Raw genomic sequence first — 14,594 nt, 5'->3', positions numbered from 1 at the left:
CCAAGCTTTTGATCTCTATCCATACTACATTGAATATCTCATCCTTATCACCATGCAACACATTGACGAAAAGCAACTGTATACCAATGACAAGTATCGTTTCGAGTACGTGGCTGCTTACATGGGCTTTGGCGAGAAAGACATGCAAGCTATCCAAGGGGTTGCTGAAAAGATGCGTCCTGCTGTTCCTGCACTTGTCGATGCTGTTTACAAGAAGCAATTTGAATTCGATATTACAAAAAAGCACTTTTTACCCAAGAATGAAGGTTTTGAAGGTGAACTTGCCAACAGTCTTGATGAATTGACTCTGGATCATCCGCAAATCAAGTTTCGTAAAGACTTTTTGGGCAAGTACTTGATTCGTATTCTGAAGGGTCCCTATGACGACCGTTTCCTCAAGTATCTTGATTGGGTTGCCAAGATCCATCTTGACACTCCTGAAAAGAAGTCCAAGATCAATGTTGACTACATTCATATCAATGCTCTGATGGGGTTTGTCGAGTCTGCTATCATTGATACTGTTCGTACTTTGGGTTTGGAGCGTGATGAGGAGGGTGCTGTATTGAGCGCATTCAACAAGCTGATGTGGATTCAAAACGACTACTTTGCCAAGTTTTACATGAACCCCTATTTCAATGATCTTATGGAGAAGAAATACAAGGCTGAAGCTGAACAAGAGTGCCAAGTTACAAAGGCTGGTGGTTTCTTTGCTGAATTGAACCTTATCTCCATCATCATTGGTGTCTTTGCTGGAAGTCTGGGTTTCTGGATGTCTGCTAATAGACACTAAAATTGCATATTTTATCTATTTTATCGTATTTATAAATCTTTTATCATAATTTAACGCCAAATTCATTGCATTTAATAACATATTATTAGTATTGATTTGTTTGACTCAAGTTATAGAATACAACTGTAGCAATAAAGATATTATTAATGCAGCACTTTGTTTAATGAATTCTTAGTATTCGTCTGTAACTGCCCCCTCACTTGCGCTCTTGACAGTTTTGATATACTTTGCTAAAACGCCCTTCGTGTATTTGGGGGGTTTTGGTTGCCAGTTCTTCTTGCGCTCGGCAAGCTCTTCATCGGGGATGTGCAATGTCATTTGTCTGGTATTCGCATCAATAGTGATCTTGTCATCGTTATGAACAAGAGCAATGGGTCCTCCGTCAAATGCCTCGGGAGTAACATGGCTGCAAAATGAATGAGTAACTTGGATATCGATTATGAATAGAAAGACGCTCACCCAATGATAAAACCATGAGAGGCACCAGAGAAACGACCATCAGTAATCAGGGCAACATCTTTACCCAATCCTGCGCCCATAATTGCAGCAGTTGGCTTCACTGTTCAATGCATTAGATCAATCAAGACGTTACGTTATCAATGTGCGCTAAAAGAGAACTTACACATCTAAAGCAAACATAATATTAGTAATAAAGCGCGAGATTTGGGATGATAACTGCTTACCTCTGGCATACCAGGACCTCCCTTAGGGCCTTGGTATCTGACCACCACAACAGATCCCTTGGGAATATCATTTCGCTCCAATGCAGCGAAAATTTCGTCTTCTTCGTCAAATACTCTTGCGATACCCGTGAATTCCAAGCCTTCTTTACCAGTGATCTTAGCAACTGCCCCCTAATGCCCATGTGTGTATGAGTCTGTTAGTAACACAAACCCCAAAACCACGAAAGATCTGTATTACCTCAGGTGCTAAATTTCCTCGCAAAATGGTTAAATGCCCGGTAGGCTTGATGGGATTCTCAATAGGGCGAATAATCTGTTGACCCTCGGCAAGATCGTCAACTTCAGCCAAGTTTTCGGCCAAAGTCTTTCCTGTTACAGTTAAGCAATCTCCATGGAGCATGCCCTTTTGTAGAAGGTATTTCAATACGCCTAAAAATATATAGGAATATATGTTGTTTTAGGTTTGCAAAATCTCCTTTTGTTACACTACGATAGACCGTTACCTGGAACGCCGCCGATATCATGCAAGTCTTCCATGACATATTTACCACTTGGTCTCAAATCAGCCAAGAAGGGAGTCTTACTAGAGATAGTTTGGACATCATCAATAGTAAAATCGACATCAGCAGCCTTGGCCATGGCAAGCATGTGAAGGACAGCATTGGTAGATCCGCCTAACACCATGATGGTAACAAATGCATTTTCAAAGGCTTTGCGAGTCAAGATATCCTTGGGTTTGATGTCTCTTTCCAAGAGAAGACGAATGGCTTTGCCAGCCCGGAGACACTCTTGAACCTTTAATGGACTCTCAGCGGGGATACTGCTTGAATAAGGTAGGGATAAACCAAGAGCTTCGATGGCACTAGACATAGTATTGGCAGTAAACATGCCACCGCAACTACCACTACCAGGGCAAGCATTTCGAATAATATCTTTTCTTTCTTCCTCGGTAATCTTGCCGCTATTGAACTCTCCATTGCATTCCAATGCATTGCCAATGTCTATTTCTCTGCCCTTGCAAGATCCAACAGTTCCGTGCCCCTTCTTCATGGTACCGCCATAGATCACCAATGAAGGACGGTTTAAGCGGGCAATTGCCATGACTGCACCAGGCATATTCTTGTCGCATCCAGGCAGAGAGATATTTGCATCATACCATAAGGCGCTCATTACCTAGATCATTACAACGTGATTTAAGGTTTAACGGGCAATTTCCTGCAAAAAGTAAATTCTCCTTTGCTAATTATCCGCACTTACCGTTTCGATTGAATCAGCGATAACATCTCTGGAGGGCAAAGAGAAGGACATACCAGCAGTACCCATTGGAATAGCATCACTAACGCCGATGGTATTGAACTGATAGCCTACTAATCCAGCTTCCCAAACACCATCGCGAACTTTGCGGGCCAAAGCGTCAATATGATTGTTGCATGGATTACCATCATAGCCACTGTTTATCATTGACAAATGTTGGAACCCTGAGCTTTTTTTTTTACACACGCTGTATCATTTCTCAATACCAACTTACAAAGAAGTGATACCAACTTGGGCCTTGTTCATATCTTCATCAGAAAGTCCGGTGGCGTACACTATTTGTAACCCTTTAGTGATTCATTTTTTCTTTCTTATAAAGCAAATACATTACATTGAGCTTGGCCTGCACCAGCAGATGGCGTTTGAGTAATTGTACGACTGTACTTGTTAATGATGTTTGGTTTTTTTGACACATCGCGATCTCTTGGGGCCAGTTTGTGACTGAGAGATACAGATGAGTTGCTATGCTTGAGATGGTATGCATCAACTTACATTTGAACTTCTCCTTTTGCCATTCTATTAACTAATGTTTGAAAAAAAAGTAAGGGGGAGTAGATAATTGTAAGTTAATGCAAACAACTTGAGAAAAAGAGATGAAGATTTAGATGAAGATCTTTTTATATACCTTTAATACATCTCTAAAAACTTGTGTACATCCTCCCACGGTGGAAGTATTATCCATAATCATTATCTTGTGATCAATTCGCACAGTTATGGTCCGTTTACATTCATTTCATTTTCGCAAGTATGTCGCCGCACTGAGCTTAGAATATCAAAATTTCCAGGCACAAAGGATCATTTTGCTTTTACACAATGGTTTAAACTGTATAATCGTACCATTCTGTTATCCACCAAAAGCAGTATCACCTTTGGCAGCGATACCCATATTGCTTCTTTGTTAAATACAGCCAATGAACGCAATTTGACGAAATGTCAATTGAGAGTCTGAAGCAACATTTAAGTAATCAATCAGTTTATATGTTATTGATGATCAGTCATTGTTCAGCTCGATTTGAACTAAAAAAAGCTGGGACATTATCCTAAGAGGCAATCGAGATTCATTGCATAGATTTGAAAGGTGGCCTGAGGTTGAATGCATGTACGCCCCATGTATCGAGTTAACATTGACTTTAATATTCGATTTGTTGAAAGACAGTAATAGTAAAAAAATGAAAAAAGAGAATGTTCGGAACCGCTTTATGACATTGGCACAAATGTCATATCAGATTGCAAAACATTAGAGGCCATTTTCAATCCATGATCCATAAGTCCACGCCATAAAATCGCCCTACACCAAAACGTATCACATCAATCATAAGTTAAATCAAATTGGGGCTAGCAGGAGTAGAGCTTAGATTCTCCTGCTTTATAATCAAACGCTTTATATATTAGGTCAAAGCCTCTCTCTCTACTTTAGTTATATAATCGTATTTAAGAATGACATTGCAGACTTAGTTGCGCATATCAACTGCGAGGAATATAAAACAGTTTCTAGAATAACAAGAATGTGCTACATTTGAAAAAAGGATATATAAGTTTCGGAAAGTCCTATAGTACGTAAGTTAAGCGACATTGTACAGTATTTTTCAAGCCGGAAAGCACGTATTATACTCTGAACTGGATGGTCTAATGGAGGAGAACAAAGTAAGCTATAGTCATCTAGTCTTGAAACCATAACTCACCGGCATTTCAAGTATTCATTGGTGATTTGAAATCAGCAACCTAACAGGAACGTTATGGCACACTGCGAGCGCAACGTCGACTACACACATATGGTTGGGACATCATTCTTGGGCCATCATTGTTGGCCCAGTTTTAGAACCGGTAAGATCTGCGAGTTTCGATTGGCTTGACAACATTATGCTGAACATTTGCACCTTTTGATCGCACGAGTATACCTTTTTTCGATGGTAACCATTGTTCCCAATCCATAGTAAGTTTATACATAATCGAAATGCTCATTGAATGATACCAGTATTGGTAGATTTCCCATAGCTTGAAATTCAAGTAGTCTGGGTTTTCATGTTTTTGAGGGCTTTCATCAGAGGAAACCTATCTTATAATGGAGTACAATGGTTTTGTGGTAAAGGATGACAGATGTGCAAGAAACGAACGAGGTTGGTGTTACTATTTGTAGACCCTTAAGCCTTGGGTAATACTTAGTATTTAATACGAATGTGTTTATGCTTCGGATGGCACTCTACTTTCGCTTCACTTCGGTCAGAACCAACCTGCACAGCGGCAACTCGCACTACCGATTGCCCTTGCATATCTTATCAAAACACTGCTACTTTCATTTTAGCCTTCCACTTACACATGGGAGTCCTCTTTATTATCTGAGCATCTGATCCTTATGTGATGCTCTACATTCATATACACGTAGCTACTTCATATACGTGCAAGTATCATACAAATATTACCCCTTTTTAGTCAAGAGTGTGTCTAATACAGCAAAAACTGAGTGCATTTGAGCCAAGTTTTCTCGCGTTCAAGGCCGTTTTAGATGGTCAGAATAGCACCAAACAGTTGCTCTCATCTGACAGTTACTTTCTGACACCGTTGCTCAACTTTTTGGGACCAAAACAAACATGGCCAAAAATCGACCAAAAAGCATGAGGTACCCCTCATGGTTTTCATTGAAAATCAAACGATCGCGTTTTTGACCTTGGTAACGAAGACTTCTACTATGGTATATATTGATTCAAAATGTTTCTCTCGATCCAAGGTAACCCCTACAGCTTTGCTTGGGAGACTTTCATATGCAAAATTTCGACATTTTGGCCAGAAACCTCTTTTCATATTTTTACAAATCATTCAATAAGTGTATTCAAAACATCTATATAACTTGGTACCATTGGAAGCGCCTTGAAAAGTACTCCAGGAAAGCTTAAGGAAGCATGGTGTGATTATCATACTTCACTTAGTCGAATCTGCAAAAATAGCTCGATCGAGTCCAGAATCATCAAAAGTTGTCCAATCTGGAACAGACTATGATTCTGGGTTTGAATTAATTTTGGCTGGTGGGGCCAGCTGGAAAACTCATGCCCTTCTCATAAGGCAATACAATAGTAAATGCCCTTGAAGCGAATAGAGAGTAGGTGGCAGGTCATAGCACTATCGTTTATGGTGATATTTCATTGCCTTCTATTATATCGTTCATAATGATATTTTATTGCATTCTATATTTAATAACGTTAGTCTATCAAAATACTTGCTAAATCAACATCTCTCCTTTTTGAAGCTTTGAAAGTGTTTGGGGGCCATAAATCCATTATGTTACGATGAGCCTTTTGACTCTTCGGTTGGTTTCCTGGTCTACTCTTTATTTTGGTGGAAACCAACCTACATTCAGGCGCCTCGCGCTGCCGCGGACCTTTGGCTAATATTGCAAAATTAATAATAGAAGAAACTTGGCTGTTGATTGATAGTAATTTAATATATAATCTCTAATCGTATACGAACCATGCTTGAAAAATGCCTGGCTACTCAGTTTCCTCCATATTAGGATTGTAAAAGTGTCTGGAGCCTATAAATGTATTTATGTTATGATTTTATAATATTACGTAAATAATATTGAACAAGGAGTAGTAGGATTAAGTGGTAAGTTTATTGTAATAGATGTTTAGGAAGTAGTATTGACATATATTTTTACCAATGTTCAATACCTGTCAAAAAGCAAGACTATCATATATAAATATGTATTATGATGGTACTAGTAATGTTTCAATTATGCGGATTGAAACATATTTAAGATGAATTATTACATACCAGACCTGTACCAACTTATCTGTTGCATTATTCGTAGTGTAGCCCAAAAAATAACCTATTGTTTGAGGCCTTACTCAAATCTGTAGCATCAGTTGTTTTCATGCATCTACAGCACTTAATAGGCCAGCCACTGTCAACAAACTGTTGTCGAAAAACGACCACTCAACAGGGCTAACTTTTGCTACAGTGGAGCATATAAAATTCTACTTGTGCATTGCTATTAATCATACAAAGCCCTTGATTTATTTTATAGACTTGAGCACCACTTGAATGTTTTCGTTGTGTTATTAAAAAAAACGTGTTTTTGCCGCAAATGGCTGCTCCCCCTTTTTTGTGAAAAGCGCAGCCCAGCAGCTTTAAACTGTTGAGGCACTACAGTAAAGCAAGACATTGCCAAGCGGTTTTCAATAATACAACGTTTTCTAACACCACTTCATCTATTGATCTATTACTGGTAAAGGCTCGTAATAATTAACACGTAGTTCTTATATGAAGCTCATCACTCAAAGTTGGGTTATTTCGATAATCATCTATTTCTTAGCATCAAACCCATCCAATCTAAAGTCTAACTACACCAGCGTTTTTCTCGCCACAAACTACTATAGGAACATGCTAGTTTCAAGGCTCTGGCACCAATATTTCAATGGCTTTGGAAGATCCCGACCTGAAAATGGAAGATTGCTCAATTGTAACATTTTCAATACATACTAATCATTGTTTTCTGTTCATAGTCAGTTTATGCTGAATGAAAACGCGCATTGAATGGTACCGCTCTGTATAGTTATCTCACACAAAGTGCTCATACAAGCCTTATTTTCAGATATTCTGAGGGTTTCCAGAGAAAAGCATGTGATGAATGTGCACCAACTCACCCGTCGTCGTAGCAATATTATTTGCGTAAATTCAAGAATTACCTGTCGTTTGAGATCTTATTCAAAGCTGCAACATACAGGTCATTCTGATTGTTCATTACGTCTTGTTTGATGGATTTGTAAATTTATAGACGATGAATTAATAGTTCAAATAGTCATGATGATCTTTCCCTCTTCCTCATCGACGGTGGTTTGAAATTGCTATCTTTTTTCGGTTTCAAAAGTTTGATTTAGGCATGATTAGGGATGCACCACCCATATTCGAGAAGCGCATTTTTAGCTATCTAAAGTGACGGTGAGATAGACCACTAGAAAGGGGAGGAAATGATGGTTTGAACGCGAGACAAATTACCTGGTGCACCTTTACTCTTTAATTCACACATAAATGAGCAAGTTTAATCATAAAGAAGCAGCTGAGGAGCTCCAGCATTATAGACTTACAAACGAGCGCAGCTCTGAGAAGGTTTGTCTTCTTGGTGCTAGATTAATCAAGGATAATTACACTGCTAAACTCGGTGATGCCAGTAAGAGCGCAACTATCAACCTCATAAACACTTGTATCTAACATGTGCATGCCATAGTTTGGCCATTTTACGAACAAGTCGCGGTTGCTGCGCTTGATGTTCAAGATTTCCCTCTCGCCGACGTAAGTTCATATGTATGTCACTGGTAAAAAAGTTGATTCATTGAAAGAGAATTTTGGATATAGGCTTGCATCGATAAACTCAAGGCTCGCTTTACAGAAAAGTCGCTCAGATTTCGCCGTCTATTAGGTATGCGATTTGAAGCACAAGGAAAACTAGACGAAGCACAGGAAGTGTACGATACAATCCTCCAGGAAGATGATACCAATATGGTAAGTTAGCTTTACGATTACCAATGCCGAAGTGGTGGATTAACATTATCCGACTCTAGCTGGCTTCAAAGCGCCAAATTGCATTATTGAAGACAAGGAACAAGGAATCAGAGATGATTGAAGCATTAACAAATTACTTGGATACTTATTACGACGATCATGAAGCATGGCTAGAACTGTGCGACGTTTACCTTTCGAAATACATGTACGATCAGGCTGCCTATTGCTGCGAGGAGATCATCATCCTTCAACCTTCAAATCACGTCTTTTTCCTCAAATATGCAGAGATCCTTTACACCTTGAATCACCTGCCATTGGCATTGAAGCACTACTGTAAAGTTTTGGAACTATGCACTGATAATGTGAGAGCGCTCTATGGGTTACAATTGGTAAATAGGCAAGCATTGCAAGCGGGCAAAGATGACTGACAGCTCCTTCTCTCTAACAGTGTGCAAGCAAATTGTTGACCTCCAATGAAGTAGACCATGCGTCCGATTTACAAGCTTTGGCAACGGAACGTTTACTGGAAGTGTATAAAAAGGAACCCGAATCCATCAAACAGATTGTCCAGGAATATTTGTCAAATTAATAATAAAAGCACCTAATCTCTTGCGAACATAGTCATGAAGGCATTAGGCGTTGGCTTTGCTTTCAGTGCCATCATATCCAGTGCTTCGTCTGTGCCCCATTTACAAATGACAGTGTCAAGATCTTGCTGGCTGTGAGAGACTATTTTCTTGGCCCATTTCACCTTTCCTTGCATGCCGCCTGTTACATCTGCCACGGCCATTTTATCATTTTGATGATGTTGTTGCAATTGATCTGATGATAGGTGATCGTCCGCTGTAGCGGCACTGACTTTGATGTATTGGATCAGTGCATTCTCTTGTTCAGGGCGCAGTTTAGGGTCAAGCTTGTAGATACCACGCACATCTGTAATAAACACACATCGACACACTTGCGGCAACAATCGAGTGAGTTGATACATAATGATATCACCAGACAGAATAGTGCATCCCCTAATCTGATCAAGGACAGCGTCACCGTGCAACACAGGCACAAATCCCAAAGAGAGATACCTTTTGACTCGATCTGCCATTGCCGCAAATGCGCTAGTAGGCGTGTCTTCACAGTTGACTGTTTCAATGTAATCGATAGGCGACATAGTTAGCGTTGGCACATGCCGTGCTTCTAGCTTAGAAGCGATGGCTTGACACAGTGCCTGTAGGCAGTTGCGAATATGTGAATAGCCTTTCAGATAGTTTGCATTTGGCATGTTTGACAAAGTACCAGTTGATGATGATGACGACCAGCCCGATTTCAAGTTGTATTTTACTGCTTGAGGATGTCCAAAACTACCTGCACCATGAACTAATATCAGTTGATGTCCTGCTCCTTTCAATATCTCATAAGCAGCTGCCACTTGATCCAGCAAGATGGACAAATCATTCTCTGGTGCTAATTCACATATCCCTTTCTTGTTGGTGATGGCAGCCCCACCAAGCTTGACTATCACAATCTTGTTCATGGGTGTGCTGCAAAGAAGTGTAAACAAGAAGAAGAAGAAGAAGAAGAAGAAGAAGAAGGGGCCATCATTTTGAATACCAGCATGAGAGATACACAAACAAATCCTTGCAGATCTAAATTCATATTGGCTATTTTCACCTACATAAATTTACCCGTTCAAATGATGATACAGTTACAAGAATAAATACGATATGCAAGTTTAGCTTTTTGGTTTATATTTACCCTTTCTTTCCCCTCTCTTTCCTGATAAAAATGCTATCCTCTTCGCCCACGACCACCACACACAATTCGCTCATGTTTGAGCTGGATGATGAGCACTCAAATCTAAGCACAGCAGCATCTCCCAATGCCCATGAATTTCTGAATTTCTCTCGCAGGATCACAGAGCGATCATTAAAGAAGCCAGTAGATGCGCAAGTAGGTATTGCCTACGGAAAAGACCTGCTCTTTTCCCAACGCAACAGGCCTTTGAAAAATGCCGTCAAAATATCATCGCCACTTGTCCATCATGCCCTCAATCCAGGTTCCAAACCAGCACATGCACACGCCATTCATCACAAACCAGTTCCTCATAAAAGCATACCTAACCAGCATCAAAAGAGCGCATCTCATGTATCAGCATTGCCAGCGCCAGCAGTACCGTTGCCACAGCAATCACCCATGACTACAATCAAGAGCAAAAGCAATGCATTAGAGGAGCTAGTGGCGGATGTCCTGAATTACATTGATTCTTGTCCTGATCAATCAGCGTACTCTTATGACCTTGCAAAACTAAAGCCCAAATTGGAGGCAATTAGCAGCGGTAAAACACAATCATGAACGTATACATCAAATTCCCATATACACACGTGGCTCAGTTTATCTATAAGCTACTAGCAACGGATTAGCTATATGAAAGGAAACTCATTAAAACCTTATTACACAGACAAATAAAGATGTGCATCAAGGGCGTGTTTGTTGACATTTGCTCTCTTTTGCCCCTCCACAATCATAGTGACACCATATCACTTGCATTGCTTCAAACTCTCTCGCCTTGTCTGATTCATATTTGGATGATGGATTTTATCTAATGACGTTTGCTAGTGTCGTACAATGACTTGTAGCATCATGTCTACACACAACTGGAGTTCAATGCAATTAGAGTTTCTTTTGTATCGAAATGATCAAATATGGCAGGTAGGGCTGTCTTTGATTCTGCTCTAGATTCTTGTAGTTTGGCATATGCAACTGCAATATACTAGCTGCTGAAGAGCCTTGTATGTTTGTGTCTATAAGTGTAATACTATCCAGATTTTTTGATCTGCATCCCATCGGACTTGCAACTGTCAGATCAGATCAACCGTAGCCTACAGTCCATTTTGAGGAGAGAGAGAGAGAGAGAGCAGTAAGAGTAAAAAAAGATGTCTTGGGCCGTAATTTACTGGTGGTATTATAATATCATGACGACTTGATTTTGTTGAGCGTCATTGATCATGGGTTGAAAGCCGCTAGAGAGTTTATAAAACAGAACACAAAAACAAACAAAAAATTGCTGAGTGAGCGATTTTCGTAGGCAACAAGAATCCCTTGTTCGCATCCTTGTATTCCTTACCCTCTTTCTTTCTTTCTTTTTCTTTGTATATACCATTAGAAATGACGATGCCAAATCCCATGTACACTGCTTCGCCAATGTATGCTTCTCCGGCAATGCCTCAGATGGCATCAGCGACACCGTATTACAATGGCCCTTCACCATATACGCCTGTCATGGCAGCTCAGCAAACTCCAGGTATATGCACACACTGTTCTTGATTCAAATTGCTGTGCTGATGCACATGAGTGTAGGCTATTATCCGCCCATGGGCGCAATGCAGGTAGGCGGAGGGCCTGTCATGGCACAGCAACCCTACCCTGTTGTTTATCAGAGGCGTGGATGTTGCTGCGATTGCTGTTATGGAGATTGTAGCTGCTGTCTAGGATTGTAAGTTGTTTACACACCTCAGCTATGTACGAGTCAATTTCATTGTTGCTGATTACGTTGTTCTCGATGCGCCTGCATGCATACAGATTTGCTACGTTGTGTCTATGTTGCTGCTGTTGCGGTGATGAAGCTGATGAGTGTTGCTGATAATTTCCAACGAGGCCTGTATATGTTTATCATTGAACGTATGCTTTCTTCTTACCCATTATAAGCACTATAGTGTATCACAACATACATACACACATACCCACCTTGCCACGCCAAATAGCTCGACAACACCCTCTCCTCAAACAAAGTAAAATGCTGCATATGTAATTAGACTATTATAAATCATTTATATATATATATATATATAAAAATTCACCATATTATTCTGTAAGAACTATTCAAAGGCAGAGTGTTTATGAGGTAAACTTTGCTTGAACCAAGAGATGGGTACCTGCTACACATTTTTCATTTCGAGATTACAACGTCTAATGAAATCAATGATTGTGACAAAATTCCCCCTCCCCCTCCCCCAGAGCCGCTAATCCAATAAGCTGGAGCAAATTGTGTGAGTTCCTGTCTCCCTTTTCTCTGCACCTTTGATATACAAATATGCTATCAGATTCTCTTCGTAAATGCTTGTACAATACGTGTTTATGTGTATCAGCTAACAGTCCGCAGGACAATTGATTGGATTTATACTAGGTAAACGATATCTACACACCCAACATGTATACAGTTTTTGCTCACTTGTACCATCAAAGTGGCTATATGCTGGGGATCAACGAATCCCTTGATAAAGGCAGGAAGTGCTGGCCTGGATAAGGTATCCGAAAAGTATCCTCAAGGCGGCTTAAAAAAGTGGTTAGCAGAATTAAAGTATCTGTTCACCAAATGGCAGGTAGGTTCCTGAGACGTCCATGATGCGCCTGGCTGAATGATGAGCACTCAACCATCTGTTGCAGTATGTTTTACCGTTGGCGCTCAACCTGAGTGGATCTGTTGTATATTACTATACACTAGGCAAATCAGGTAACCTCAAGGCCGACAGAATAGCATTGGAATATGCTAATTGACTATACAAATATAGACATGTCTCTTGCGGTGCCTATCACCAATTCATTGACATTCATATTTTCCTTGTTGACTGGGCTCTGTTTAGGAGAGAAGATGGGCGGGAGAGGTAGAGGAAGCAATCTACATGTAGCGAATATACAAGACTTATCCTAGTAATTTCTAATAGATGCTTGGCTGGGGATGGGTTTAGTGGTCATTGGCGTAACGATCTGTGTCAGTGGATAAAATAAACGCGTTCTTGGAAAACTTTTCCCAGCACCTTTTTCTCTTGTTGCATGTACACCATGAGTTTGACTGACGAGGAATTTCGAGCAAAATTGGAAAAGCACTTTTCCTTGTATCGCATCAACTTGCGCTCACCACTAGCATCTCAAGTAGCGCCTGACCATTGGTATCGAGTGGATTTGTTGCTAGTGAACGAATTGGGCTTGTTTAGAAGATCAGACATTGAACCTGATGGTCAGGTCATTCTTGCCTGCGACTTGTATACACCAAACACCGATGAAGGCATTACTCCCTTTTCATGCGTAGATCCTGATTGGGAACTGGAGATTCGACCAGCTCGTACTTTCACAGAGGGCCAGCTATCAAAGGATGCATTGCCTGTGTCTGGCTTTGTGAGCTCGGGAAAGGGTGCCTTTGAATACCGCATCAGATCAAAGCATAGCAGCGCAACAACAGCATCGACAGCTAAACAAACCAAATTTCTGCACATGCGCCCTGTCCAGCTGGTCAACTTCCCCAAAGAAAAGAGATCAGATTACAATACAGAGAACATCTTGCCGCTTGTCATTGGGCCCATTGAGATTGATCCCGCATTGCAACCAACATTGGATACATCACTGCCATTGGAACTATGGCCCAATTCAGCAGCCGTAAAGATGGTGTATGACGGATACCGTGTGTTCTCTACCTCAGAGAACCCACCTGTCAACATTGCTATACATGAGATGTGGGATTCTGGTATTCCAGGCAAGATTTGGGACTCTGCGCTTGTGATGCTTGATGTGATGAAGAATATGATTGATCTTCATCCAGAGTATATCGATCAGAAGCACACGTTAGATTTGAGTGCTGGGTATGTGCACCTTCTGAACATTCGGTATGGTGATGAACTAACAAACAAAATATAGCACTGGACTGCTGGGCTTATACATAGCAAGCATGATGGCATCACCTCATTCAACCCTCAAGCAAGGCAAAATCACCATCACCGAACTGGACGAGGCTGTGGATTTGATTGATCAAAACATCGCGATCAATGAGTTCTTGGCCAATAATACACAGGTCAAATTGCAGACAAGAAATCTGTTATGGGGCAATACGATACAGGCTGAAGCTTGTGGAAAGGCTGATTTGATTATCGCATCTGATGTGTTGTATGAAACGCAGTTTTTTGAGGATCTTGTCAAGGCGTTTGTTGATCTTAGCACAGAATCTACCCGCATCTACATTGGTTACAAGCGTCGTGGATTTGATGAGGCGGAAGAGCGTAGATTTTGGTCTCTGTGTGGAGCACATTTCAACGTGAAACTGCTCACATACCAAGGCCAAGAGGATGAGGACGATGGTCTGGTGCCTCGAATGACTTTAGAGACTGGTGTTCAGCTGTATCGTTTAACCCTGTTGTAGATATCTCACCTTCCTCCCCCCCCCCCTTTTTGTGTGTTTTCAAAAAGTAATCTGATAGAAAGCACTCTGCACTCCTTTTTATACCAGCCATGTAGTATAATAAATAGCTTCACTCTTGTTTAATAGAAAC

At 40.6% G+C, this 14,594-nt stretch overlaps 8 protein-coding genes across 8 annotated transcripts; 6 read left to right on the top strand and 2 right to left on the bottom strand.

Moving 5' to 3' along the window:
- Positions 1-52: 52 nt before the first annotated feature.
- On the top strand, positions 53-790 carry ATC70_000701 (uncharacterized protein; the record flags this gene model as incomplete). The annotated part of the gene is made up of 1 exon (XM_064820112.1): positions 53-790. One exon carries the CDS (start codon positions 53-55, stop codon positions 788-790), a length of 738 nt encoding a protein of 245 aa, XP_064684032.1.
- Positions 791-961: 171 nt separating this feature from the next.
- On the bottom strand, positions 962-3,302 carry ATC70_000700 (uncharacterized protein; the record flags this gene model as incomplete). The annotated part of the gene is made up of 9 exons (XM_064820111.1): positions 962-1,196; positions 1,250-1,349; positions 1,485-1,644; positions 1,712-1,902; positions 1,977-2,646; positions 2,731-2,923; positions 3,002-3,062; positions 3,119-3,228; positions 3,280-3,302. 9 exons carry the CDS (start codon positions 3,300-3,302, stop codon positions 962-964), a joined length of 1,743 nt encoding a protein of 580 aa, XP_064684031.1.
- Positions 3,303-7,812: 4,510 nt separating this feature from the next.
- On the top strand, positions 7,813-8,872 carry ATC70_000699 (General transcription and DNA repair factor IIH; the record flags this gene model as incomplete). The annotated part of the gene is made up of 5 exons (XM_064820110.1): positions 7,813-7,951; positions 8,009-8,073; positions 8,137-8,283; positions 8,343-8,672; positions 8,732-8,872. 5 exons carry the CDS (start codon positions 7,813-7,815, stop codon positions 8,870-8,872), a joined length of 822 nt encoding a protein of 273 aa, XP_064684030.1.
- A 12-nt stretch (positions 8,873-8,884) lies between these two features.
- Positions 8,885-9,811, bottom strand: ATC70_000698 (uncharacterized protein; the record flags this gene model as incomplete). Its single annotated transcript, XM_064820109.1, has 1 exon — positions 8,885-9,811. One exon carries the CDS (start codon positions 9,809-9,811, stop codon positions 8,885-8,887), a length of 927 nt encoding a protein of 308 aa, XP_064684029.1.
- A 251-nt stretch (positions 9,812-10,062) lies between these two features.
- Positions 10,063-10,629, top strand: ATC70_000697 (uncharacterized protein; the record flags this gene model as incomplete). The annotated part of the gene is made up of 1 exon (XM_064820108.1): positions 10,063-10,629. The coding sequence occupies one exon, from the start codon at positions 10,063-10,065 to the stop codon at positions 10,627-10,629; it is 567 nt and encodes a 188-aa protein (XP_064684028.1).
- Positions 10,630-11,442: 813 nt separating this feature from the next.
- On the top strand, positions 11,443-11,774 carry ATC70_000696 (uncharacterized protein; the record flags this gene model as incomplete). Its single annotated transcript, XM_064820107.1, has 2 exons — positions 11,443-11,578; positions 11,635-11,774. 2 exons carry the CDS (start codon positions 11,443-11,445, stop codon positions 11,772-11,774), a joined length of 276 nt encoding a protein of 91 aa, XP_064684027.1.
- A 593-nt stretch (positions 11,775-12,367) lies between these two features.
- ATC70_000695 (uncharacterized protein) lies at positions 12,368-12,831 on the top strand (the record flags this gene model as incomplete). Its single annotated transcript, XM_064820106.1, has 4 exons — positions 12,368-12,386; positions 12,437-12,460; positions 12,520-12,656; positions 12,721-12,831. 4 exons carry the CDS (start codon positions 12,368-12,370, stop codon positions 12,829-12,831), a joined length of 291 nt encoding a protein of 96 aa, XP_064684026.1.
- A 276-nt stretch (positions 12,832-13,107) lies between these two features.
- ATC70_000694 (uncharacterized protein) lies at positions 13,108-14,464 on the top strand (the record flags this gene model as incomplete). Its single annotated transcript, XM_064820105.1, has 2 exons — positions 13,108-13,910; positions 13,966-14,464. 2 exons carry the CDS (start codon positions 13,108-13,110, stop codon positions 14,462-14,464), a joined length of 1,302 nt encoding a protein of 433 aa, XP_064684025.1.
- Positions 14,465-14,594: the final 130 nt, after the last annotated feature.

The sequence above is a fragment of the Mucor velutinosus genome (genome assembly GCF_035048745.1).
Source record: "Mucor velutinosus strain NIH1002 chromosome Unknown tig00000041, whole genome shotgun sequence".
NCBI lineage: Eukaryota > Fungi > Mucoromycota > Mucoromycetes > Mucorales > Mucoraceae > Mucor > Mucor velutinosus.
Note: the sequence above shows the minus strand (reverse complement) of the source record. Positions and strands in the feature narration are given on the sequence as shown.